At 52.5% G+C, this 19,335-nt stretch overlaps 6 protein-coding genes and 1 non-coding gene across 7 annotated transcripts; 4 read left to right on the top strand and 3 right to left on the bottom strand.

Annotated features, from left to right (window-relative positions):
* Nucleotides 1–239: 239 nt before the first annotated feature.
* Nucleotides 240–643, top strand: COL26b_012823 (uncharacterized protein; the record flags this gene model as incomplete). Its single annotated transcript, XM_053185458.1, has 2 exons — nucleotides 240–408; nucleotides 468–643. The coding sequence occupies 2 exons, from the start codon at nucleotides 240–242 to the stop codon at nucleotides 641–643; spliced, it is 345 nt and encodes a 114-aa protein (XP_053030582.1).
* A 1,331-nt stretch (nucleotides 644–1,974) lies between these two features.
* On the bottom strand, nucleotides 1,975–2,432 carry COL26b_012822 (uncharacterized protein; the record flags this gene model as incomplete). The annotated part of the gene is made up of 2 exons (XM_053185457.1): nucleotides 1,975–1,990; nucleotides 2,089–2,432. 2 exons carry the CDS (start codon nucleotides 2,430–2,432, stop codon nucleotides 1,975–1,977), a joined length of 360 nt encoding a protein of 119 aa, XP_053030581.1.
* A 2,103-nt stretch (nucleotides 2,433–4,535) lies between these two features.
* COL26b_012821 (uncharacterized protein) lies at nucleotides 4,536–5,553 on the top strand (the record flags this gene model as incomplete). Its single annotated transcript, XM_053185456.1, has 2 exons — nucleotides 4,536–5,301; nucleotides 5,369–5,553. The coding sequence occupies 2 exons, from the start codon at nucleotides 4,536–4,538 to the stop codon at nucleotides 5,551–5,553; spliced, it is 951 nt and encodes a 316-aa protein (XP_053030580.1).
* Nucleotides 5,554–6,297: 744 nt separating this feature from the next.
* On the top strand, nucleotides 6,298–6,386 carry COL26b_012820. Its single transcript has one exon. It is a non-coding gene; the product is annotated as a tRNA-Gln (tRNA).
* Nucleotides 6,387–6,524: 138 nt separating this feature from the next.
* COL26b_012819 (uncharacterized protein) lies at nucleotides 6,525–10,336 on the bottom strand (the record flags this gene model as incomplete). The annotated part of the gene is made up of 3 exons (XM_053185455.1): nucleotides 6,525–8,260; nucleotides 8,462–9,733; nucleotides 9,919–10,336. The coding sequence occupies 3 exons, from the start codon at nucleotides 10,334–10,336 to the stop codon at nucleotides 6,525–6,527; spliced, it is 3,426 nt and encodes a 1,141-aa protein (XP_053030579.1).
* Nucleotides 10,337–12,322: 1,986 nt separating this feature from the next.
* On the top strand, nucleotides 12,323–14,107 carry COL26b_012818 (uncharacterized protein; the record flags this gene model as incomplete). Its single annotated transcript, XM_053185454.1, has 2 exons — nucleotides 12,323–13,809; nucleotides 13,861–14,107. The coding sequence occupies 2 exons, from the start codon at nucleotides 12,323–12,325 to the stop codon at nucleotides 14,105–14,107; spliced, it is 1,734 nt and encodes a 577-aa protein (XP_053030578.1).
* A 1,901-nt stretch (nucleotides 14,108–16,008) lies between these two features.
* COL26b_012817 (uncharacterized protein) lies at nucleotides 16,009–18,105 on the bottom strand (the record flags this gene model as incomplete). The annotated part of the gene is made up of 1 exon (XM_053185453.1): nucleotides 16,009–18,105. The coding sequence occupies one exon, from the start codon at nucleotides 18,103–18,105 to the stop codon at nucleotides 16,009–16,011; it is 2,097 nt and encodes a 698-aa protein (XP_053030577.1).
* Between the last annotated feature and the right edge of the window lie 1,230 nt (nucleotides 18,106–19,335).

The raw sequence follows: 19,335 nt of genomic DNA, 5'->3' as shown, positions 1-19,335 counted from the left end.
TTCATGCCAATAGCGCGCGCGATATCGGTCGGCGCAGTTTAAGGGACGAACTTCCTGTTCTGGACTAAGTTTCTGGGCATGCCGGAGGGAGGAGTTCAGGCAGAATCGGAGGTTGTTGAAGATAAAAAGGGTTGCTTGGTACGGGGCAGTTGAGGGAGAGTTCTTTAGACATCTTCATCCAGCATCTTTCGCGCCTCACTATCCACATCTACAACCAAACTTCTTCCTACAACTTCAAGATGCGTTTCTCCATCACCTGTGCCGTGGCTTTCGCCGCTTCCTTGGTCTCTGCCACCCCTCTTGTCACCCGCAACCAGGTCTCTTGGGACTTCCCCGAGGAAATGCTCGCCAAGCGCCAGGACGTTCCTGCCCCCGGTACCCCCGCCTACCTCTGCCACGAGAACTGCGGTAAGTGTAGTATTTGTTCACGCGACCTGAGTCTCATGCTGATCAATCTTTGCTTCCAGGTACCTCAATCACTCTGTCCCGCGAGGCGGGCTACTGTGAGAACTACCAGTGGATCGCCAGATACGACGCCTGCCTCCAGTGTGCGAACGCCCAGAACGTTTGGCAGTACTACGGCACCTCCGTCACTGCTGCTGCCGCTGCTTGCGGTTTCACTGCTGTTCCTGCGAAGATCTAGGGTCAGCGCGATGTCTAGGGACTCCCATCGGGGCTATCAAAGCAAACTTGTGGTATCCATGGAGATCTACGCCGACAAATGAGTTGTATGAAGGAATGCGTACAAAGTAGTTTGATCTGAACGTGAAAAACTGTACATAATGACATCAATAATAACAAACCGATTGATATGACAACCCCCACCTAGAACGTACTTATGAAGAAAACGTGGAAAGAAAGAAACTAGCCCTAACAGCCGAAAGTATGGAGAACACAGCAGCTTAGACGGTTTATGTCCTCAACCCATCATCCGAGCCTCTTAAAGATATGCTCCTCGTCGAATTCCCTGGACTTTGAAAGTCACCGATGTCTTTCCCCGTTGCTTCAATTTCTAGAGTAATTCCTTCCTCAGTGAATGTAGTCCCCGAAGAACTACTTATGCTATGTGCGAGACTGTTTTGAGAAAGTGATCTGCCCAGCAACTTGACTACTGAAATCGGCAGCCCAGCTTTGCTCCGACGTGGAACCTCTCCATCAACAAATGTCACTCTGTTGCTGGGATCTCGGCCACCGGCGACGGGTTGCATAGGAGCTGATGAAGTTGTGTCGGTATCGGTCCTTAGTCTCGGACGGCCCATTGCGGGGTAACGTGATTCGAAGTCATCAAAAATGTCCATGGCGTGTGAAAAGTAGGCTAGTCTAGGACCAGTGGGTGCGTCCTCTTCGTAATGGTTGCGCCCCCAAACATGGCCGATGAATGCCCTGGTTTCGTCGTCAATGATGGCTGCCCCGGAATCGCCCGGTATGCCGATTCCCCCAGCGTTCCACTTTTCAACGGCCAAGAGTCCTGGAGCGTTTTCGAGATACCATTCACGAGTAGTAGGCTGGTCCGGGCCCTGCTGAACAATAATCGGGGTTTCGCACACGACCGCGTACCTAAATCCGCTACTACGACCAGTACAACGGACCATTCGAAGCTTGGGGCTGATACTCATTGTGTCTGACATTGGGCTTGAGTGCGGTTCCACTTCTCTGCCATCTGGGGCATATCGAATGCAATTCTGAAGCAGTAGGCCTTCGCCTTCCAGATCACAGAATGCCCAGTCGGTTTCTACTCTTCGTTCATCTGGTGGCACCTTCGGAGCGAACTCCTGGAAAGATCTCGAGGCTCGTTGAGTCCGATACATCCTATATCCAGAGTGTGCGCCAATTTTCGCAATGCGTACCGGAATTGTTCCCGTGGGACAGTCGATCCCTGCTGGATGCACAAGATGACATTCCGGCGCTTCTTGCTCTTCGTTGACACCTGGGGCTCCGTAAAAAAGATGAAAGTTTACGAGACACCCAGTTCGGTCACCCCACTTGATTGCTGGACCGATGGTTGCTGCATATTCACCCTTTTCAAATCCAACAGAGTCACCAACCATTAGAGGTGAGTGATAACGAGCGTTACCAGGTGAAGCATACGGTTCCTCTGTTCCAGAGGTGCGCTTGACGACTCCGATGGTGAAAGATATGGTAACGTGCAGTGACCTCTCCGGCGTAAATATCTTGGAGACATTCCTTCTGAGCTCTTGATTTGTGTTGTCTGGTAGCCTTTTCCTGGTAACAACTTCCACAATTCTGAGGACACCATACTCGCTGTAGTCAGCCTGAATCGAAATATTATAGTCTGTGATGTTGCCTTTGACCATGGTCTCCTTCAAGCGCGGCAGTGCTTCATCTTCCCATATCTGGTTGAAGTATTCGGATGTTCTTTCGCGCTCCTTCAGTTTGGCTCGGATAGTCGCCAGTTCTGTGGAATCTGACATTGTCGATTTGTCCAGTGGGAAGGTGGGATGCTTGGACTTTGCGAATGAGTTGTGAGAAACTTCGTGTGATAGCTGGTCGTTTTCTTCTTCAGTTATTTCTTCAGGTTGCGATCCTGGCTCTGCCCTTGGCACTACCGAATTGCGGATGAATTGAGGAGGGATGTGAGACTCGGACCGCGTCAGCCGGGGCATGCACACGAGGGCCTTCTGGGCTACTGTGGCCACAGATCGTATTGAGCTGACGCTGACGCTCTTCACGCTCTCCCAAGTCTTTGAACGTGTTGAACGACGTTGAGGAGGCGGAGGAGGTGACAAATCTTGCTGCTGCGCCTCATTGTTCAGCTGCTCTTGTTTGGCTGAAAAGCCGGGGCCCACGCGTTCGGGCGAGGGCGGAATTGCTGTCAACTCCGGATGCCGAGAAATTGTGTGTTGAATATCTTCTGCATCTTCCCCGCCCCAAACTCGCTCTCGATCTCCAGCATTTAAGTCCTTTCTATAGATGTCCTTTCTGCTGGGCGCCGAGCATTTGCCATGGCGGACATTGTAATTCTCCCTAACGAAGTTTGGTTAATTAGGCTGTATTGTTGGGTTCGGGACAGCATATCTGGTGGAAATTACTTCTCTGAGAATTCATTGTGGCGCTTTCGAGATTTGCTTCGAAGCTTGTGAATCAGGCGTTTGAGAGATGCTAGCTTATCGGTAAAGTGCAAGCTCATATTGGGCTCCTTTTGTGGTCAGGTGCAAGATCGGGAGTTAAGGCGGCAATGAAAGCTGCCGTCCCACTGTAACAGTCCCAGTCGCAAAGCCAAGACTGGAAGCACACGACTCCTCTGCGGGAGGGGCAAATACGCTCGGAAACATGATTGCTTAAATGATTCAGGCCCTCACAGCCTGATCCTCGAAACTGACTTGGTTGTTCAGGAGAAATGCAAACAGAGTGCCCCGATGGATTCGTGGCTGGGGGCTGTGTTCGGTAATGGTTCGAAGTGGACGAGAAGTGGAAAAAAAGTAGAAAAAGTCCAGAGGCCGCCGTTCATGCGGCGTGGGATTACCGGCATAAGCAGACCGTCGCTTGCGGTTAGCGCCTTGTTGAGTGTGTGGGCTTCCTTCCAGGCGAAGCACCAACATGGTCTCAGCCTGGTCTCGCTGCAGCTGTTGGGTCACATTGCTGACTTTTTGCACATTGTGACGAGTAACACCGCCTGACGGCTGCCTTAGCTGTGCCATTGCATATGCGTCTCGAAATCTGCAATTGCCAAATCGAAGTAGCGGTCACTGACTGAGTGAACCCAACGACGTAATCATCCACTTGGGCTCGTATCATTAAGTACAGGTAGGATATGAGGTCCAGATGTGGAATTATTATTATTTCGTACTTCTCATGGCGGAGCCTTCAATTGCAGTTTTTTCTTGGCAGTAGCCTTACTGCCAGCCTCCGCATCACTTCTCCACGATCTGAGTGCCCTTCAGTTCGCTGTATGCATCGGACCCATGGACAACACAACTCGCAGCAGAACCTCCAAGTAGCAACTTTAGAATCAAACTTCCATTCAAGCAATACAAAAGTCCCACGATATCGAATATGAGTCTATGTAGCATCTATGATGAACTTTTATTGCCTCAAATATCAGCTCTTCTGGTAGTGAAAGCTTTGTCTCTGCTTCAGCATTTAACTCTAGCAAAGCAAGAATTATTTCATGAAACGAGGAATGGCTTCCTGTCTTCCCCTTTGTCCTTTGGGAATTTTCTGCAGTGGGTCTTTGGCAGGTGTTCAGAGCTCACTAAGGTACGCAACTCGCCGAGTTTGTAGTGGTGAGCAGTTGCAAGGTCTGTCTTAGTCGTCAATTCACAACCACGCACCAAAGCCATGTTACGCGTCTAAGCACAACCACCTCAAGCGTCATGTAGCCATATTTCTACGCGTCTAAACAGTAGAGAAGGGTCCGTCACATGACCTGGTGGGCAGGCACTCAGAAAAATAATTAATTTTGGTCTTGTTGTTTTGATTCCAACCAAAGCAACCCGAATTATCACCACCTCCTACTCTACCAAACTTTCATTGCTACTCTCATCAAACACATCGAAATCGCCCCAGCCCTCATCATGAAGGCCATCAATATGCTTCTCCTGCTGGCCGGCATCTTTCTGATGATGCTTGGCGTCCAGTACGACGAGCGCGAGGGCGAGCGTCGCGACCAGCTCCCTCTTGGCTGGTTCGGCGGCGTTTTCTTCCGCGGTGTCGGCGCTGAGACCGTCAGAGTTCCCTACGACCATCGCTTTGCTTCTCCTGAGGCTTCTGCCGTTACCCAGATCTCCGCCAACCAGACCTATATGGACGATTATTTCAAGATGGCTGGCGACAATATCTATGCCGTTCCTGGCTCCATGGACATTTGCCCAATCGATTCCTTCGACGACTTCAAGCACACCATCGAGAACAAGCTTTCGGGCATCAAGGAGGGTGTCGAGCGTGATATCAAGGCCATTGTGTCTGCCGCCAGCGACCATGCTCACAGCTTCGGCAAGAATGCATTCTCCTACCTGGTTCGCATCGTCTCATTGGGCCTCTACTCTGTCGATGACCTTGAGGCCATCGTCACCGCGGATCCTTGCGAAACCCACCATGATGACGACCCCGCCTTCGTCCCCATTATCGAAACTCTGGGAGACCTCATTGTTGAATATGTCATCGAGCTCAAGACTGGAATCCACAACTCCTTTGCGTCCCTCCACTACTGGGTTATCACTCGCTCCACCAACTTCATCTACCTGTCCTTCATGAGCGCTGGCTTGACTGTCATGGCGGCTCCCGGCCTCGTGTCTGGACCAGTCTTGTGTGTCATCGCCTGGGGCATGCCTGAGTTCGTTGGTGGCAAGTCTCCCGAGCTCCCCTGAACAAGACCGCGATGTGCAAAATTGCTAACTGTTACTTGCAGAGTGGCTTACTGCTCTGATCATGCACATGTTCGACGAAGTGTTCGCCGTCGGTATCATCCGCCTCTGCGAGAGCGCCTTTGCCGGTGGCCTGGGTCTTGAAGCTTTCAACTACCTGATCAAAGTCGGTGGTCTCGTCGCCGTCCTCTGCTCGTTCGCCGGTCTTGTGGCTGGCTTGACCAAGTAGAAGACGGAAAGGTTACGGTGCCGGGATAGTACGTATGTCGGCTGGACCAAAGTTGTTTGGACTGGCTATTACTTGGAAAATGCCCTTCTGGCTCTTTCTTCCGTCTTCGTCGCTGGTCTCTGGCTGCGGCCAACATCGCATGTTGATCCCCGAAGGAGAGGGGAATAACTAGTCTAGGATCGTGGTCAAGGACAACACCATGGAATTGAGGCATACTATGACCTCAATGAGATACCTCGTGCTCCCGTCGATGTGATCATGACGCTTGCGGACGCCTCCATTCGGTGTCTACGGCTGCTGGGCTCGGTCATAATGGCAACCGAGATGCTTGCGTAAATTTGGTTAATATTGCTGCCTCAGCTATTATTGAGGTAACCACTGGGATCAAAAATGTCCTCCTCGTATCTAGTACTGAGTATTAACTTCAAAGAACTCCAGTTCAATGGCTGGCTGGATATGTGTTTGCTTCCTGTGGCTAGGTTGCGGGCTTCATTTCTTAGTTTCATTGCCCTTGCTTGCTTTATAAGTCTAGATGAACTACGCTTTTGGAGTCGGAATGTCGATTAAAACTCGAGATACTGAGAAATAGAAGGCGGTGGCTCTCTCAGAGGTTCGGCCGGAAGGTTCTCACCCCACTCTCGGCCGGTCTACCCATGCATCGTGAAGTACCCACTCCGAGGGCTTCAACCCCTGGTTCCATCCCACACAATCAGCAATGGCGACTCTCGCATTCATTCAACAGTCGGTCTATTAGTCTAGTTGGTTAGGACGTCGGATTCTGATCTCACAATCAGTCCCTTCCGTAAGCCCAGGTTCGAATCCTGGATGGACCTTCTTTTGCTCTTTTGATGCCCTCACTTCATGTGGTCCAGGCGCCCATTTTTGTCGGACGAACTCCGCTCAGCATACATACCTCATGACTGTGTGAATGAACTTTCTACTTTTACGCTATCATACAGACCGTTACTTCATTAGAGCGTTCCTCCATCATCGACCTTGGCCGTCTTGCCGCCCAAGTACTGAAAGTCACCATCCCCTCTGACCCCAATCGTGAACACTCTTGCTTGCCCCAACGCACGCTGGAACCATCCCAGCCGGAAATTTAGATCGGATAGCCTGCCATGAAGCTCGTCTGTCGACAACAACTGGGTGCTCTCCGGCAGATTATCTGACGCATTGGACCCTCGCAACAGTGCACCCATGGTCGCCATGCTGTGAAACCCATCAGGAGCCAGACCCTTGACATCCAAGTGGAATGGCCAATTCCTGCCCACCATTCGCTTAGTTACCACTGAAAGTACCGCGGAAATGTGAGTCAACGCCACGGCTACGAGGATCGCAACCAAGATGTACGTGACTGTTGCGTTCTGCACCAGGCGACGTCTCCCATTGTCGCTGACGACTGCTTCTAAAGTTGGAAGCTGGTCAGGTGGCGCCGCGTTCCTGGAGCGTGCTGTCAGGTTGTATCGGTTTTCGATGTTGACCAGCTGCGCGGCGACAAGACCGTAGTTGTGTTGGAGGCCCTGCAGGATCTCTTCATCCTGGCCTGCGTCTCCGAGTGCTTCGAGAGGAAGCTTTCCAAACGGCTCTATCAACGCTTTGAACTGTTCGCCGATCCAACCAGCAAGCAAGTCGGCGACGGCTAGTTGGGGATAGGCATCGCCAACTTGGATGTTGATGAATTGTTGATCGACATGGGGTATGTCGAGAGTAGGCGTCCATGGCTTGATCGTAGACAGATCTGCTTGAGGCGGTCTTTCGGGGTCCAAGACGTACTCGCCATCATTCGCGGCCAGATGAACCTGCGTGGTTGCTTCGACCCAGGTGTAGTTGCATCTCCACATTGAGAAGTAATCGAAGCCATTCTTTTCCGTCGAGAACTTGCCCCAAGCGTACGTCTGATATCTCCATGATGCGTACTCGTAGTCAGTGGCGTTGACGCCTAGACTACAGGCCATATTGATATCGGCCGTGTTTTGCGGAGAATAGAAGACATCCGCCATGTACGAGACACCAAGTCGATTCGTAGCGACGCCCATGTCCAAGCGGTTCAACAACGCAGCTGTGGAGCCATTGGGGCAGCTAAACGGCTGAGTGATTATGGCTTCGTAGTACTTTGTCTCTTCTACCCAGTTGGTGATGTTGATATTGTACTCTGAGTCGGGCACATTGAAGCATTCCATCGGGTGCAGCTTTGCCGCCGGCACCGTGGCTGTAATTGTTGTGTTTGGTGATACTGGAACCGTGTCAACACCACCAAGGACCGGGAACACAAGGTCATCGTAGGTGTTCTTTGGGTACGCCAGCGACGCTTCACCTTGTCTGGTCACAAGACTGCTCAGGAGTTGCCGGTTGCTCCTCGAAAGAGATAGTCCGTCAAGCCCTCTCCCAATCTCTGTCGAGCCAAACCAACTTTCCTGTTGGAGCTGGATGTTGTGGGAGTCGGGAATAGACTCGACCGTGAAAATGACAGATACTAATGTCGTAAGGAAGGCGCAAGTAATCGCGAGTGATTGTGACAATGTCACGGCCCAGACGCGCTTCCTTAGAGAAAGGTAGAGGGCTCGAAGGCCCAGCATATCCATCAAGGAAACATCGAGATCCCTCGCACTGCACGAGCGAGTAGAAAGACACGAGAGGATAGCTAAGCCCCTGTAGGCGAAGTCGCAGCAGCTTGTGTACAGGGAGACGCCGAGCATGACCAGAGCTGGGATCGAAGTCCAAAGCAAATGAAGGTACCCTTCCTCACTTACTGTTGCTAACCCCTGCGATGTCTCCGAGACCCTCAAAGCGTACAAGAGCCCGACAACGATGGCGAATGTGAGCAAAGAAGACAAACCTCGAGCCCAGGTTCTCAAGACCAGTGGCGTAAAATCGCAATGGCTCCAGACCGTTGACGGAGAGGTACTATGGGCAACGCGGTCCGCGAGGTCAGGATGTTCTTTGAAGAAGATCATGTTGCCGAGAATCGTCGCGGGGTCTCTGAACCAGACCGCAGTGCGACTCGTGTGCCGAAGCAATACTGATGCAACCACAAGACTGAGCAGAGCAAACAGCGCTGCCATGGTCCAGCAGACCCATTGATTGACAACCAGCTTGCTGACGCTGTCGACGGTAGACCCGGTCACAGCTAGTTGGGACTCGTCATCGACCCGAAGTCGATAGTGTCCAAGCAGGGGTCCAAGGGCTTGGGACATATTCAATACCGCGAACTGGAGGATCTCGTTGGTGTATAATAACGGATTCGAGACGTTCACTGCCACTGCGAGCGATTCCCCTCTGAATTGGGAGAGAGAATCAACCGGCCCTGCGACCATGCCAACACCCGTCGTGCCCCAACGACCACCAGCCTCGGGCATGGCCGAGTTGAGCATCGTCCATAGGTCAGCAGTGACAGGCGTCTTTACTACGTTTGCCAACTCTGTAACGTTAGGGCTGACACCGTCGTCGACGACTCTGACCTTTGACACCCAGCCGGTAGACGTGCAGAGCACCGCTGCAACGTTAAGGAAGTCCGGCTGCGATGCATTCTTGGTCGAGCCCCCGAATCTCGCCGCGTAGTAAAGCGACTGGTTGAACTGCTGCGGCAAGTTCGGACAAGGCTTGCCAACCGAATTGGTGACCACCCAGTTTCCGGTAGTCTGTCCTTTCGCAGTCTTGTTCTTGTCCCATAGGATCCTGTCGCTAATCACAGGCACCTGGGCGTCGCAGCCCGGAAACGTAAGACTGACGTTGAATGTGTGGTAATTGAAGCTGGAGACGACTGGTGCGGACGCGGTGTAGTCCTCCATCTTCAGGCACTCGATTTTCGAAAAGTAGCCGTCGACGTCGACGCTCAAGGGTGAGCTGGTCGTCCCGCGCGCGGTGCCGTTGCTGAATTTGAAGGTCTGATATGCAAGGTTCCCATTGACGCCAAAGGGGAAGCGCATGTCGAAGTTGACGAGAGCCTTCGCCGTGTAGTAAGCGCTTCCTTCTGTATAAGTCGTCGCCGGAGCGGTTGTGTTGAAGGAGTTGAGGACTTGGACTTCGGCCGGTTCGGAGACTCGGATGGCGGCTAGGCTGTAGAGGGAAGGCGCGAGAACGATCTGGATTTTGAGGATGAGAGAGACAAAACAGATGAGGAAGACGAAGTAATGCTTTCTTTTCAAGGATTGAAAGAGAATTGCGGGGGACAGCATGGCTGTATAATCGAGATCGTATATATCTTCATTTGTGTCCCGCTCTTGTGCTCGACGGTAGGCCATCCAAGGCATGTATCGTATGGCTTGAATCTCGACTCGGGCCCAAAACAAGGAGATTATGGTTAGGACTAGGATCAATGAAAGTCAGCAGTCTATCCCCCGTCCTCAGTTGAATTGCACTTACTTGCGGTTGGGCCGAATCGCCACAAGTAGACAAGATTCTGTCTCGTTCTGACAAGGCCATCGTTCTCCTGCGAGTACCAAAGCATCACGGGAAGGGCGATTGTCAAGGCGATGAACAGCGCCAGGAAGGTCGATAGAGTAACTGGTCGGAGCCAGACCGGGCGCCATCTCACATTCTCCACGCGGTGGATAGAATTCCCACCTGCCTTCGCGCTGCCCTTTTCCGAACTAAAGGTGGGATCGCTCAGTAGTCCATGGTGGCTGTCCGGTGTCGGGCGAATATCCACAGGAGTTTCCATTGGATATGCGTCATTTTCCTTCGTTGTGAAAGGCTTCGTGGATGGCCGACCGTAGCTACCGGTGAAGTAATCGTTGGCGCCGAGCGCCGAGGTCCGTGATTCCGTGTCGTGCGGCGCCATTCCGGTAGTCAGGCCGGGGCTACGCCTGATTAACTTTCGGAGGATTCGATTGTACCCGCTCAGCTGGCGTAGGGCTTGGATCGGATCGCGAAAAGAGGCAGCCTCAATGCATCTATCCTTTCATGACCACATCGCTGAACGGCAATGCCAAGACATACACGCTGAGAACTTTGGTAGAAATCATTCGGGGGCGCAGCGGTGTTCACTTATGTATGGAGAGGTCGTAGGATTCAACGCTGCGGGCCCATCTTCCCACGGCCAGGGGAAGAGTTTCCTATCCGCCAACCACATGGTCAACTCTCCCGATCGCGAATTCGCTGGCCAGTGAGGGCACTTTTCTTCTGAGCCGCGCCTGATTTTAGACCCCAGAAGCCTTGCATTAGATCCGGATGCCGCTTCAGCTCGCGCTTGGCAATGCATGTCAGACTCAAAACTGGCAGCCGGCACGCTGAAGGAGGGACTTCAGTAACACCCCTGCATGACGCCACAAATCATCGCCTTCTCAGTCAATCATGAGTCTGCAATGACCAGATTAATGGAATGTAGACAGGGACTCGACGTATATCGGACTCTGTAAAGGTCGATTTGGGCCACAGGCTCGGGTCTCTAAATGGTTGCCTAAGAAGTGGTTCACCTTCTATGGCGGTGTTTTGAGTCTTTAGGCAGCACGGTAGCATCACCTTCAAACCCCGCTTTCCGGCGCCTAGCTGAAGACCATCAACAGGGGGTCCTCCTGGGCTGGAGGTGGGAGTCTGGAGATGGGCCAGACCCAACCTTTCCAAATCCTCCCAAGTTTTAGCTAAAATTCGAGAATGCGCTTGCTGATGCATCTGAGGTTGTCATTGGCCACGAGCACGTGATGGCGTAAGTCTTGATGCACAGCCGTTGAGACCAAGAGATGTAGTGGCTGCCTGTCATATTGCAATAGCGCTGAGCCAATCTCTTCCATCTCGACGACTGATGTTCATCTTGACATTATGAATGGATTATCATCGTCGCGGGTAAGTTGAAGTCCGCTGGGGAAGATGCTGACTTCTTAGACACACAGATGCTATGCAGTACACTAGCGAATTCCATCTTCTACCTTCAGCCCCATTCAATTTGTGGAAAGTTAGAGACTGTCGTTGGGACGGGATGCAGACGTATCATTACGTGGAGTAATTTTGGCTCTACGCCTTCAGTTTAACCTTTGGGCCAATCATGGATAGACCAACAAGCAAATGCCAGAATGTTTGCAGGTGAGTTCTTGCGGTACGGACCGCGCATTTGCGTTCCTGCGTCGTGACAGGGGTTGCCGGCTTCGTGGGGCTGGGCTGACTCGGACGGGCTTGGATGGGTCCTGATAAGGTGACAGCTTCTGGTCCTCGTCGACCATCCCACATTCATCGTTCATGATCAGTTCAAGGTCTGAGTTTTCGTGTTGACTTCTTTTTAAAAGATCAAGGTCCTGTGATCGATTGCTATCTCAAGTTTCACATGACAATGTTTCATAGCCCTCATAACACCGATATTGATGAATCAACCCCGAATCCTACATACCCCCGTTGTTATCCCATCCCTCGCTCTTTGGGCCGCAGAATCTTCAAGCCCGACCGACGGCAATAAGCACGGGAACCCACTCTCCAAGTTGCACTAAGCAGTTCTGAGGCCCCCGATACCACTCCAAAGTGAGATGACGTCCTGCGTAGGACCGGGCCGGCCACCCGTTAAAACTTATGTTTAATTGGGTCCAATTCAAGATAAGAAAATTCGGTTTTCTTTGCGAAAATTCGCCTCTCTCCTTCTTTCCTCCTTTTCGATCACCAAGACACGGCATGCTTCCAAGTTGACAATAGCGACGCTGGAGGCGTCGGCTTCATAGACGAAGTTATCATCAAAATTCATTACTGCAGACCCAAATTGCGCCCCGGCGCAAAGAAGGAAAAAAAAAACGCTATCTTTGATCGCTCGCGTGCGCACGCGACCAAGCGAAAGTTCTCCGCCCTCATGGCCGCTCCACCACAACACACCAGCGACTTTGAAGAACACGAAGTCATCCCCGGCACGCGCCGCCTCTACGACGAGAATGGCAGCACCTTCTCCAGCGATGCGTCGCTCCTGAAGCACGGCGACATCGTCCTCGTCCCGCAGCCGACGGACTCCCCCAATGACCCCCTGCGATGGTCGCTTGCGCGCAAAATCTGGCACTCCTGTCTGGTGTTGTACATTGTGGGCCTGACGGCTGCCACTTCGAATAACGCCGGCTCGGGCGCGGACGGCGTCAATGAGGAGTACGGCATCAGCTACGACGTGTTCAACACCGGCGCGGGTGTTTTGTTCGTTGCGATCGGGTACTGGACGTTGCTGAGCTCGCCGCTCGTTCACTTGTACGGCCGGCGCCTTGGGTATCTTATCTCGATGCTGCTCAACATTGGCGGTCTTATCTGGTACGCGCGCATCACCGACGTCAATGGCGTTGTGTGGTCGCAGTTATTCGTCGGCGCTGCGGAGTCAGTCGGAGAGGCGACGGTCCAACTTTCTCTTCTCGACATCTGGTTTGAGCACCAGACCGGTAGTGTGCTCGGTATTTACACCTTTGCAACGGCCATTGGAACCTACTTGGGACCTCTGATTGGTGCCAACGTGTCTAGCCATCTCGGCTGGCGTTGGATCGGTTGGTTGGGCACCATCATCTGCGGCGTCAGTCTGATCGTGCTCTTCTTCGGGCTTGAGGAAACGGAGTTCAACCGCGACAGCTACTTGACTAGTGACATTGATCACGCACCACACAGCGCCCCGATCGCAGAGAAAACTTCAGAGAATGGCTCTCATGGAAAGGATACAAGCGCAAATGATGCGACTCAGAAGCGCAGCCAGCTTGTGGAGGAACACACTAGTCACGATGTTGATCTCGGGCGGACTGAGACCGCCCGGCACCGTGCCTCTGTTTCCTATGCCCGGCCCAAGACCTACTGGGATAGGATTCGCATCATCACTCCTGCACCCAATCTCCAGGGTACCGGCGCGAAACAGTACTTCCACCGCCTCTGGCACACCCTCCGCGTCTTCACCTTCCCCGCCGTTTGGTACGCCGGCTGGCAGTGGGGTCTCCAGAATATCTGTCTGACGTTCTATCTCACCGTACAGGAGGACTGGTGGTACGGAGAGCCTTGGAACTACACGCCTGCGCAAGTTGGGAACATGAACCTACCGACCCTCATTGGCAGTCTGATTGGTTGCGCGTACGGTGGCTACGGCAGTGACAAGTTCATGCAGTGGATGATCAAGCGAAACAAGGGCGTCATGGAGGCTGAGTTCCGTCTCTATCTCATGGCGCTATGCACCATTATCTTCCCAACAGGCATGTGGCTCTTTGGAATTGGATCAGCACGTGGATGGGACTGGCCCGTTCCGTATGTTGGACTCGGCTTCATTGGCTTTGGCTATGGATGTGCCGGAGACTTGAGCTTGGCATACCTTGCCGATGCTTTCCCGTGAGTTAAGACAACACCAGCATCCGGGCTCTTCAACTAATGTCTGTGCAGGGAAATGGTTCTCGAGGGCATGGTGGGCGTTGCAGTGATCAACAACACGATCGCCATGGTCTTCACTTTCGTCGCTAGCTACTGGCTCGATACCGGCATGGAGAACTGCTTCATCGTTCTTGGCGTCCTGAGTTTTGTTATCATGGGTACCAGCTTGCCCATGATCATCTATGGCAAGAGGTGCAGACGCTGGGCTAAGGACAGGTACTTGAGGTTCATTGAAATCCGTGATGGATTTTCCAAGTGAGCCGGTAAATCAGCACTTGGGGACATTGTCAATATGCAGCGCAAGGCACACGATCACCTCTGATGATGCTGATTGGGACTAAGATCATTGTGGACTGTCTGTGGGGGTGGAGAAAAGTTGGCTTCCGTTCGAAACACGATATTTACTGGTTTTGACGCTAGATGCGTAGGGTGTGAGTGGAGTAGGAGGTATCCTGATGTTTCCTTTAGTCATACAAAGATTCACACTGGGGTTCTACTGGAACTCGTTCTGCGAAGGATTCCTGTGTGAATTTTTATATGACTAAAGGAGACATATGGAGCCCTTCTACTCCATCCACACCCTACTTACCTACGTATCTAGCCGCCCCTATCAACTGTTCTTCGTTATACCGGTACCTGAGTCCACAACATAATCAAGAGCAAGTTGCGAAGTCAATTGATGATACATATATGAATCTAATGTAACATCGACTCCAGCCACGCGACTGCCTCAGCATCATAGTCTGAGGGATACGCCATGTGGGCAGTGAGGTTGCCTGTTCCGCGAGCATCGCAGACTCCGTCGTGATAGTTGCAGTAGTCATGGACTCTGTCGGCGTAAAGGTTGAATGCAGCAAGCTGCTTGGCTGTCCGAGGGTATTTCTAAGAGGGTGAAGTTAGTCGGTGCGTTTTCAAGTTCAGCGAATTAGACGATACACACCCCTGTGGCGTCAAAGGCGGACGCGTTGCCTACGTTGTAAGTCTGGTTCGGCATGTGCCGAGGGTTCCCATAGAGAAGGATCGCCGCAACTGAACGATTATCTGTTAATGTCTACCAACTTTTGATTGACCACTTGAATTCTTACTGTGTTGGCCGACTGTGGATGAGTCAATTGAAGGCTGGGTCAAATTGCCCAAGATCCCGTTATCGCCACCTCCGGCCAAGATATCTCCCAGAACCATCGCGCCTTGCGAATAACCCAGGAGGACGATCTTTGCCTTGGGGCAAGATTGCGCGTATTCAGTGATCTGTTTCGCGCCATTCGAAACCCCTTGGAAGTAGCTGTCGCTCCCGGTCTCGTCGGTGGCGGGATATACAATATCTGCGTAGTTGCTGTTCGGGAAGGCTTCCATCAACGGGTCGATGATTGTAATAAGGCTCCCAGGGTAAGACAGGGTCGTGCCGCGAGCCTCAAAGTAGTGAATATCGGCGCAAGTGGTGTTGACATCCTGACGAGGGAGGAGAGCAGTCGATTCAACTAGGATTGGCAGAGCCAGTCCGATGGCTGCCACTTTGCTGAGGAAAGACATAATAGGATGAAGGCTTCAATAGTCGGAAGGCTCACGATCTTCTTGGAGCGATTTGGAGTGATTAAATCATTGATGGTCTCTTTATATCATCACGGTGGTAGCTGAGGCCGCGTCATGGCGGATAGTCGGCCTCTATGAGAGGACCCTTACATCTCTAGTGATTGTAGACAGCTCATTATTAGATTAAAGATCCTCGTAGTTCTGTGTCGCCTGAGTTGCACGGATCAGGTCAGTTGTCTCCGAGGTTCATTCCGTTGTGGGGCAAGTCCGAGGTCGATCTCCCCGGATGAGGTCTCATTGGGCCTGGCTTCATCGATCAGGACCAATATACCGGTAAGTTGCCAGAAGCGTGGGGAATCAAGCTTCACTATCCGGCAGCGGTGAATGTTAGATGCGTGAAGACCGATACCGCTGCATGATTACTTATCATAACCGGTGTCTGTGGTGTCACTCAGCCAAAGATCAGGGGCATCGGAGTTATCTAAGCCCGCAGGAGAAACATGCGCATGCACATTTGATCTCATTCAACAATGGCGATGATTTAACGGATGAAAGTTTCGATTACAATTATTATTAGCACCCCTAATTTAAATATCTCAAGCCCTCCACAAGAACATCCAAGCTCCAACTCTACGACGCGTACTCGGCAACGATGGTATCGGCGACCTTCTCAACCAGCTGGTGAATCCACATGATGGGGAAGAACCCAGGCAGTCTGTTGCAAGCGCTCAAGTCCGAGACACGTAAGCCATCGATGCCCCTCACTCGCAACTCGCCGTCCAAGACAGCCATCGGGTCGTCGTCGCGGCCGATGGGAGCCGAGCACGCGGCGTGATGGCCCCAGTTCTCGTCGCGAATGAACTGGTCAAGCGCATCGCCCGTGACATCAGCGCCGGGCCACACCTCTTCAAAGACTCCATCGAAAATCTCTCCAAGCCCAGAGGCGAGTGAGCCGTTGCTGCCAGAGAGCACACCGCCAATCGGCAGCACGTTCTCCATGACACGGCGAGCGTACTCATATCCCTCACGGATGGCCGTCAGATCCTTGGCCGCGTCTTTGTCGTTGTTGAACCTCTTGAAGTTGATCATAGGCGTGTCGCGTGGGTCCGTTGAGCGGAGGGTAACAGTGCCGGCGTTGTTGCGCTGGTGCGCTTTGAGGATGATCCAAGCCCAGTGGTTCGAGTCGGCGATGGCGCCCTGCGACCAGCCTGGGTAGTAGCCGGTGAAGTTGGCTGGTCCACCAAGGATGATGACGTCGGGCTCGCCGCGCTCCGTGGTTGTCGAGTTGCGGATCATGGCGATGGCGATACCGTTGGAGGCATACGCGCCGCGAGTAGTTTGCGTAGTGCCGTCGACAAAGGTTTTCATACAAGGATCGAGTTCCGGGTCCGGATGCCATGTGCACTTCTCGGTGAGTGCGAATGAGGTTGGGGTCTTGGAGACCATGGTCTGCTCGTAGCGATCTTGGAGGTTGGTGCCAACTCCTGGGAGGTTCAAAACGACATCGATGCCAAGAGACTCGAGTTCTTCGCGAGGTCCGACGCCTGACAACTTGAGAATCTGGGGCGTGTTGTAGGCGCCGCCTGCGACGATGACTTCCTTAGTTGCTGTGACGTGGCCGGTACCTGATGGCTGTGCGGTCCTGGAGCGCGGGTCGGCACGGTAGAGCGCTGCGCCAGACATATAGTCGACACCATTTGCGCGAGGCTTCTCGCCAGATTTATCGAAGGTGACTTTCGTGGCGAGCGTTTCAAGCATGATGTCAAGATGATACTTCCGGCTGCCGTCGGAGTTGGTCGCAAGAGCGGTGCCAACAATCAAATCGTAGACTCCACCGCGTCTCGAATCTGAGCGCATCACCAGCGGGACCTGATATACTTCAGGAACCATGAGTTGACCGGGCGCATTGATATCTGATGTCAACACACTGGCGAGATAAGTCGCGGTGGCCGCGACTTCTCCGATGATTGTCTTGCCAAAAGCCGTGCAGGCCGCCAAGAGTACAGAGACGATCTTGATGTCAGTCGCGGCGGTGATGAGCGAGGTGTATCGCATCGGATACCAACCTGAGGAGCCCGAATTGAGCGAGTGTGGCTGGTAGGCTACGTTGGTAACCCGGTTGAGGTACTGTCTCATATTATCCGACGCGTATGAATCATCACCAGTGAGCTCAGCCATGTCATCCCAGTCCATGTCGTAGGGCTGCAAGCTGAACAGGGCATTATGACGAGAGCACCCGCCAAGAGCCCCGGTACGCGGGTAAAGAATGCCAAGCGGCTCGGCGTTCTCGGGGATCTGATCGGGCGTCGCGGCGGTGCCAAGGTTGCCTGTGGCATTATACGCTGTCCAGTATTTGCCCTCGGTGGTGTTGTAGGTCATCTTGGAATCGCGCTTGTCAAGCTCTGTGTCGGCGTATTTGTTGACGTAAAATTCCCAAGCCAAGCTCCAGTCTTCCGTCGAAGCCAGGTTCATGGCTGGCACGGATTGGATCAACTCGAGACCACCGTCGCCGCCGGCCTCGATAAGCAGCACCTTGAACCCGGCGATGGCCAAGTTCGAGCACATATGGCCGCCTCCCGGGCCGGAGCCGATGCAAACAAAGTCGTACTCATCGGTTGTGTTTTGGGGAAGGTTGTGGTCGTACTGTCGCTTAGTGTTGATGAAAGGGTTGTGTCGGGGCAGTCCCATGACCGCCTGGGCGAGGAGGACGCAGAGTGTGAGGCGCATCGTGAGGTACCGGGGATCCCCTCGGGCAAAGAACGACTACGTGACTTGTTTCAGCGATGTTTCTGGGAATAGTCCACGGTAAGAAGCCCTCGTCTCTGTTTTTGTATCTTTTCAGTAAGAGGGGCGGAAACTCAATGCCGAACCATTCTTCTCCTTTCTCAATTTGATCTTTTGTCAACAGGGGTAGTAAGGCTGCGATGGGGTAACCGACGATCTTTCCTCAACAACCCCCGGTGGGTAACACTGAGAGTTGAGAAACGGGTAGCACGGGCGGCTGCAAGGACGTTAGATCTAGCCAAGTCGAGCAAAAATGACGAATCTCGGTCCTGGATCATAGGGAAAATTGGAGCTGCCAGATTAAGATGCGCGCAACTAGACAACCCACTCGCCCTGAAGCATGCGGCGGCGGCCGACATGCCGCACGTCTACAATTGTTATCATTGAAGCTTCGACTCAAAATCAACATCGAGTGCAGCTATAAAAGCTCAAATTATATGAAAGCCACTCGTAGTACAATTGGTTTTCGCAAGGCGCCCGCATATCTGCCCGCTCCGACAATCAAGGAAGAGCAGCACGTCCATGGTACAGGTTTGCTCTCCGCACCGCGCTCTGAGCAAATCAAATTAACGGTAATGATCGGCAAGGTATAACATGGCTATCCGAAATAAAAAGCCTAGTCGTTGGACGACGTGTTACGCACAGGAAGTATTCATCGAAGTTGATATGTTGTTGCCAACATCTGCGGTCGGCGGTCGTTGATGTTCTCCGAACGACTAAAATGAAGATACAACCTTCCTTTGAGTTTCGCCCACGGCTGTCTCAAATAAAGTCATTGGTTGTTACGCTGGAATTGTTGAGACAGGGCCGTTACCAGATTGGCGATGCGCCTATTCGCATTCCTGCTCAGAACATTTGCATCGATTTATTCTCGTTGAGCCGAATGACTCTTTTTCCTAAAGAAAAAGCGCAAGCTGAAGATCCCTGAAATTGCATGCCTACCTAGTAAGCTTAATGTGGTAAGTCAAAGCACCCACTTCTGGCCCACCCCTGCTTCTGGCCCACCGAAAAAATGATGCCCAGCCACCGACGTTCTAGATAACCCCCAACTTCAAATTATCACCGCTTTTCTCAACCTTTTCTAAATCGCTTCATTTACTCAGGATGCATTTTTCCTCGCCTAATGGCTCAGTATACCGAATTTGAAGTCCATCGGGCGCTTGCCGACATCGC

This window comes from Colletotrichum chrysophilum (genome assembly GCF_026319265.1).
Source record: "Colletotrichum chrysophilum strain AFK26 chromosome Unknown scaffold_192, whole genome shotgun sequence".
NCBI classification, from domain to species: Eukaryota; Fungi; Ascomycota; class Sordariomycetes; order Glomerellales; family Glomerellaceae; genus Colletotrichum; species Colletotrichum chrysophilum.
Note: the sequence above shows the minus strand (reverse complement) of the source record. Positions and strands in the feature narration are given on the sequence as shown.